Source organism: Hibiscus syriacus, unplaced genomic scaffold (assembly GCF_006381635.1).
Source record: "Hibiscus syriacus cultivar Baekdansim isolate YM2019G1 unplaced genomic scaffold, ASM638163v2 tig00111445_pilon, whole genome shotgun sequence".
In the NCBI taxonomy this organism is placed as follows: Eukaryota; Viridiplantae; Streptophyta; class Magnoliopsida; order Malvales; family Malvaceae; genus Hibiscus; species Hibiscus syriacus.
Genome location: NW_024063096.1, coordinates 972,605 through 979,554, shown reverse-complemented (window position 1 = coordinate 979,554; position 6,950 = coordinate 972,605). Strand labels below are relative to the sequence as shown.

General features: G+C 34.5%; 2 protein-coding genes across 2 annotated transcripts; both read left to right on the top strand.

Moving 5' to 3' along the window:
* The first annotated feature begins 858 nt into the window (after window positions 1-858).
* On the top strand, window positions 859-2,619 carry LOC120163411 (peptide-N4-(N-acetyl-beta-glucosaminyl)asparagine amidase A-like). Its single transcript, XM_039173351.1, has one exon. It carries the CDS (start codon window positions 859-861, stop codon window positions 2,617-2,619), a length of 1,761 nt encoding a protein of 586 aa, XP_039029282.1.
* A 1,355-nt stretch (window positions 2,620-3,974) lies between these two features.
* On the top strand, window positions 3,975-6,869 carry LOC120163432 (ubiquitin-conjugating enzyme E2 35). The gene is made up of 8 exons (XM_039173369.1): window positions 3,975-4,110; window positions 4,366-4,393; window positions 4,505-4,591; window positions 5,030-5,088; window positions 5,630-5,671; window positions 5,756-5,829; window positions 6,382-6,479; window positions 6,581-6,869. Exons 1-8 carry the CDS (start codon window positions 4,075-4,077, stop codon window positions 6,616-6,618), a joined length of 462 nt encoding a protein of 153 aa, XP_039029300.1. The 5' UTR covers window positions 3,975-4,074; the 3' UTR covers window positions 6,619-6,869.
* Window positions 6,870-6,950: the final 81 nt, after the last annotated feature.

Here is a 6,950-nt window from a genome sequence, read left to right as displayed (position 1 = left end):
GCCTTAAAATGAGATTTTTAAAGTGAGATTAAAGGGGAATGACCAAAAGAGTAAATAAACTAAGGACTTAATTGAAAGGAAAAAGAATATATAGAGAGAAGAATTATAGCAATTATTCATAAATATATAAAGGTCAATTATACTATTATTTTCTGGTCAAGTATTTTTCGCTCTACATTTAAATCCGATCCAAAAACCGATCTCATCGTTCACAAAACCTAATCTGAATCTGAATTTAAAAAAATCATTTACAAAGCCTAATCTGAATCTAAATTTCAAAAAAAAAAAATCAATCCTATAAGATTAGATTCATACTTTAAGTCAAATTGTCATCTCTAATCTCATCTTTCCTTCCTTGTATTGCAAGATAAGATGTTCAAATCTAGAACATTTAGGAATAACAATTATCCCTCTAATCACTGAAGTAACTTAATTCATGCTAATCCTATCTTTATATCAATATACAAATTTCATGCATATCTAATATTCCAGGATCCTCTGTATATGTAGCTAAACAAATCAAAATGCAGATGTAATATTATTTTTTATATACTTTTTTTATGATTACAGATGTAATATCATTGAAATCATATATATTTTTAGTATAATAAGATCTGAAAACAATTATGGAAATGATCTTTATATATATATATATATATGAATTAATCATGCCAATTTTATGTATGAAAGGAGTGAAATACTACACCATTTTAACTAATATTTTCTGCCAACATGTGAATGTAATCTTTTGTAGGATCATCCTGCTGGACCTGATTTATTTCTTAGCTTAATTTCTCTTTTTTTTCCTTCAAAAAAATCTTCAAACCAACAGTTTCTTCTCCCCGCCAGTCACCATCAATGGCTTCCTCCATCTTCCCTTTTCTCTTCTTGCTTCCCCTTCTGTTTCTCAACCCTCTTTTCAGCCGAGCAAATCTCCACCAATCCAAAACCCTCCTGAAATCAACCCGTCTCCCCCAACAATCATCTACCGTTGCCACCATTGCACCACCAACCCTCTTTTTCGAAGTCACCAAGCCAATCGATGTCCCGAACACCAAGCCATGTTCCCTCACTGTTCTACAACATGACTTTGGCTACACTTACGGCAAATCTCCTGTTATAGCAAACTACACCTTCCCATCTAACTGTCCATTTCGAGATTTCTCTAGGATTGTCCTGGAATGGAATGCAACATGTAAAGGAAGGCAATTCGATAGGATTTTCGGAGTTTGGTTGTCTGGAGTGGAGCTTCTGAGGAGCTGCACAGCTGAGCCTAGATCTACTGGGATTGTTTGGAGTGTCCAGAAGGATGTAACTAGATATTCATCATTGCTTCTGATGAACAAGACTCAGCCTTTTTCTGTCTATGTCGGAAATCTTATCGACGAAACTTATACCGGTGTTTACCGTGTCAATATAAGTCTTCATTTTTACCCTGCAGAAGAAAAACAGAATCTTTTCAAGGAAAAAGAAGGAGATTTAGGGTCTGGGATTCGATCCAAGGCTGATTTAATCATACCCTTTTCCAGGGATTTGCCATTGAATGATGGATTGTGGTTTGAGATTGAGAATGCTACTGATGTAAAAGGGAAGAACTTCGAAATTCCTCGGAATGTTTATAAGGCTGTGTTGGAAGTCTATGCTTCTTTCCATGAGCAAGATGAGTTTTGGTATGGAAATCCTCCAAGTGAGTATATTGTTGCTAATAATCTCACAGATTTTCCTGGAAATGGACCATTTAGGGAAGTTTTGGTGAGTGTAGATGGTGAACTTATTGGTGCTATCTGGCCCTTTACTGTGGTTTACACAGGTGGAATCATTCCTCTCTTGTGGAGACCCATTAGTGCCATTGGTTCATTTGATCTCCCAACTTATGACATTGAAATAACCCCATTTTTAGGTAAATTATTGGATGGGAAATCACACATTATAAGTTTCAGTGTCACAAATGCCTTGAATGTGTGGTATATTGATGCAAATTTGCACCTTTGGTTAGACTGCAAAAGCTCAAAGACCAAAGGGAAGCTTCTGCACCATAAAAATGCTCCACTTGGTGTTTCTTCTGTGACAGAATTTCATGGTTTGAATGGAAAATTTGTTACAAAAGCAACTAGATCCATATCCTCAACTGGCTGGATCAAATCAAGCTATGGGAAAATCACAACAAAATCAACCCAAAAACTAAGTTATAAAAACTCTATGGTGATGACCAAGGATGGAAATCTGCAGATTGTGAACCAAAAGATCCATTTCGATGACAAAGTTCATACTAAAAAGACAGGGTCTAATCCGAAATCGAAGAAATCACTCAAGAGGTTTCTGTTCAAGATACACTCTGATTATAGCAACCAAGGAAATGGAACTTCATTGACTGTAGCTAATATCACGTTGGGATTCAATGAAAAGAGGGTTAAAGATAAAGTGAAGAATCTGCAGAAGGGAAAAGGGTTCATGGTTGTGAAGGATAACCTGGTTGTCAATGGAGATGGAAATATTCACCAAATGTACAAGTATGATGGCCGTAAATCTTGCTACACTAGGGATGTAAGCAGCTCAAACTACACCATTCTTCATGATAAAGTGAGAAACAACTGCAGTAAAAAATCATTTGGAATGTAAGCATCTCATGTAGTTGATCAATGGAAATTAGTCACTTGTCTTACTGGATTCTTGATTTGCACAATGAAAATGGTTTTATTGAATATTAGAAATTGGCCCGTATCAATCCAAATAGAATATTTTATTTTGCGAACGAAAAATAATTAGTTTTGATACTTGCCTCTTAGATTATGTACATTTCAGTTATAAGATTATGAGAATTGGATATGTTAATTTGTGTTGTATGCAAACTTTGTTACTTGAGTATGTTACTTAGGCTGGTACGAATATCAAACACGAGTATAATTTGGATATAAGTATATTCAAAGACAATGGCCTCTCCCAGACTCCCATCGCAGATTTGCTTACCGTCGTCGTCGTAACAACATCTCTACCCATCCGCCACTATCATTGTTCTTCTGCAAAACATACACACCCTTTAGACACCATCCTTCCGTCGTTCTCATTGATTTTCTCTCCCCCCATCTGTCGCTCTCACGGCTGCTCGACGTCTACTAGCCCCAGCTTTTAATCGTTTGTCGAAAACCTAGTACGAGGTGTGCGACGACATTCAGACACAAACAATCTTACAATCATTCACTTGCCGTCATGTTGTAAGGGGTTAAAGAGGGATGTGCGACTGACATAGTGTCATGAAGGTGGCAGCTCGGCAAACGCAGATGACAACAATCGGGATTTGGGAGATGAATTTTGGGATTTTAGGTTAGACCAAAGTGAAAGATTTCCAACAATTGGGGATTTTTTTTTGAATTATTTCAAACTAAAACCAACTTTACAGAATGAGTTTTGAGGACTAAAATTATTATTATATCATTTCATGTTATCATTTTCGTTAAGTCAACGATCAAACCTAATAATAATTGATTAAAATAAAAATTAAACATAACGTTACGTATGATTTAAAAAAATTAATAGTTGAAAGATCAAAATTGAAATAAGATAATTGGTTGACTAAATAAGCAGTTTAGCATTAAAAATAAGGATAAACTACACATTTAATATATAAACTATTATTTTTGTTTCATTTTGCTACTTATATTTTTTTTCAAAATCATATCTAACATTTACTGCGTCAAAAACTTAATGTTGATATTGACGTGTCATCATAAGATAATATCATCTCATCATAAAAAAAAATACAAAATGTCATGCAGTGGTTATATTAATTTTTTAGGGTGTGTTATCAAATTAAAACATAAACTAGACGGTAAGTATGATTTTAAAAATTAATAAAATTTGAGTATTAAAACGGAATAAAAATAATAGTTCAGGTATTAAATGTGTAGTTTACTCTAAAAATAATAATAGAGACTGCCTAAAACACGTTAAGAGAGTCATTTCTTCTTGACTCTGCTTTTATTCTCGAATCTTCTCTCTCCATCTCTCAATTCTCCAAACCTTATTTCCCTATATCTGTTTTCCTTTCCCTGTTCATTCATCAATCGAGGCTCGCAAATGGCCAATAGTAATCTTCCTCGAAGAATCATCAAGGTTACTATTTCGATCTTTCATACGATCCTTCTTGATCTACCCTATTTCTCTATCTCAATTCTTTTGTTTTCGTTTCTAATTTTCTGCGTTTCTAGAGTTTGGTTGGTAACTGAAGTTTTTAGGGCTTTGATGAATCAAAGTCCTCTGCTAATTGTTCCAAGATCGTTTTCTGAGATTGAAGAAAGCATTTCCTTTGTGAGAATTTTGTTTATTTTTCGTACTTTAATTATGGTTTCTTCATTTTGATCTTAACAGGAAACACAGCGTCTCCTAAGTGAACCGGGTAATTACTTTGCTTTTTCTTTACTGTTTTAAATAGAAATTATTGTTGAGTTTTGATTAATAAGTTGACTTTTTATTAAGAGTTTTTTTTAATTCTTTTTTATTATGATAGCACCGGGAATTAGTGCTTCACCTTCAGAGGATAATATGCGATATTTCAATGTGATGATCCTTGGTCCCACACAGTCTCCATACGAAGGTAGTTGATATTTTCATCTCATTGTTGCAAATATTTTTTATTTGTGTTGGAATTTGTAAAATTTTACAGTTGATTGGATAATTGTTGGACTGGGCTGGTTAAAATCGTAAAGAGGGGTACCAATGCAGATTATCTTTTATCATTAAAATGATTTCTGTAAGAACTATGGTTAAACTTGGAAAGTTTTTTATAAAATGGTTTTCCTGTGTCATTTTTCTTATTTTCTTGCTTGTTTTCCATCTTTTTGAAGGAAAAAATGGCCCAGTGTTTTCAGTCTTGAAGCTTAGGTTAAATTAGCATGTTTTTCTGTCTTATGCGGTGCTTAGTCCAGTTAGGAATGTTGTTTGTAGCATCTCTTTTTCTTTCGTTGGTTACATTATGTAATTAATGTCGCACTTATGTATAGGAAATGACACCTTTTCCTGTTTGAGATTTTAGGAGGGGTTTTCAAGTTGGAACTATTTTTGCCTGAAGAATATCCCATGGCTGCTCCCAAGGTATGACTTTAACTCATTCGTAAAACTAGCAGGAATTCATGTTTCTGCATCTATCGTTTGTAAGGTGGATTGTTGATTCTTGCATATGGTATTAATTGGCTTCATCTGAGAAATCTTAATATGATTTAGAATGCTTCGGTTTGCATTATAGAGAAATCTGTTTCTTACTTGGTGATTTTGGAATGTAGTTAATTGCCTTTGGCTTGTGAGGTTTTGCTCTAGTAAATCTGCTTATTCTTTCTTGATATGTGGTAAATTAAAAAAATATTTTTGAATGCTCTCTACCCCCAGTATCTTTTATAATTTGTAGCCACTTCATTTATGTCCTTCTGTTAACGCAGTGAATTGCAACTTACCATTTGCTTCTCTTGCACTGGTGATTCATGAATGTGGTATATTCATAGAATTGCCAACTGACAGTGGTTGGAATTCAGCTTCAATTTATTGTTCTCTATTCGCAGAAGCTTTCTAGCATCCATGAATGGCATCCTTTTTGGTTTACTTTGCATTTTTGTCCACCTTAACCAAATTTTTGTAACAGGTTCGATTTCTTACAAAGATATACCATCCTAACATTGATAAGGTTGGCACCTGTTCCTTCTTTTGTCCTTATTATATGGTGTGAAAGATGTAACCTTTTGGCTCTAAGGTTTAAACATTCTTGCAGCTTGGGAGAATATGCCTTGACATTCTCAAAGACAAATGGAGTCCAGCACTCCAGATCCGAACTGTACTTTTGAGGTATTATTAGTCTTTGTAAGATGTATCTCTGTCGTAAACAGTAAACCAGTATAGGTCACATGGTCTTGACTGTATAATGCCTGCTGAAACATATTTATAACACATTTTCATGTTGCCGGGAAAATTAGGTCTTACAAGTAAACAGGGAAGTTGAATATTGCTTTCCTGCACTGCCTATTTATGTAGGGTTTTTTATTTTAATTTTTTGGTTATGGGAAGGCTTATTTGTTTTTTCAAGTATAGGTCACATGGTCTTGACTGTATAATGCCTGCTGAAACATATTTATAACACATTTTCATGTTGCCGGGAAAATTAGGTCTTACAAGTAAACAGGGAAGTTGAATATTGCTTTCCTGCACTGCCTATTTATGTAGGGTTTTTTATTTTTATTTTTTGGTTATGGGAAGGCTTATTTGTTTTTTCAAACAGAAAATGCGTATTAATACTCTAGGCGTGGTTTCATTTGTGTCTGGATTGTAGACGTTATCTTTATTTATGGCATTGTCTTGAGTTTTAGGATATACTAAACTGACAAAATAGTGTTACTTCAGCATCCAGGCACTTTTGAGTGCTCCAAATCCCGATGATCCGCTTTCTGAAAATATTGCTAAGCACTGGAAGTCAAATGAGGCAGAAGCCGTTGAGACAGGTAAAATCTATAGTTACAGTCTTAGATAATCAGGATCGGCTCAAGGATGATTCACTATTATTCTTATGATACTGTTACTTGATTCAATTTTTTTTTTGCAGCTAAGGAATGGACCCGCTTATATGCGAGCGGTGCATGAAGACCTGTGGAATCGTCTTCCCTCATAAAATAACATTGTAAGCTGCTCAATGTCAATTTCATAACGAAATTTAGACGAATGATGTTTGAAAGAGTTTGATATTTGCAAAAAGCTTCCAGTTGGTACCTGTTGAAGTCATTATCGGGGTTGGAAGCAGTCTCTGAACTTGTATGATAATACACATTGTTATTGTGAAATTCCCAAGTGATGAACTAAGGGATTAATTTATTCTCGAATATGGTTATTTCAAATTCAGTTTACTCATCTCTGTCCGACGTATTCGGATGCAGATTTGGGTACGCTTTTTTTTCAAATTTTTTCTTTGAAAAAAA

Excerpts from the sequence above, each read along its gene's own strand:
- LOC120163432 (XM_039173369.1), top strand. The coding sequence starts at position 4,075 with ATGGCCAATAGTAATCTTCCTCGAAGAATCATCAAG. Across the intron at positions 4,592-5,029 it reads CACACAGTCTCCATACGAAG|GAGGGGTTTTCAAGTTGGAA; the intron begins GTAGTTGATATT and ends TTGAGATTTTAG. Across the intron at positions 5,672-5,755 it reads ACCATCCTAACATTGATAAG|CTTGGGAGAATATGCCTTGA; the intron begins GTTGGCACCTGT and ends ACATTCTTGCAG.
- LOC120163411 (XM_039173351.1), top strand. The coding sequence starts at position 859 with ATGGCTTCCTCCATCTTCCCTTTTCTCTTCTTGCTTCCCCTTCTGTTT.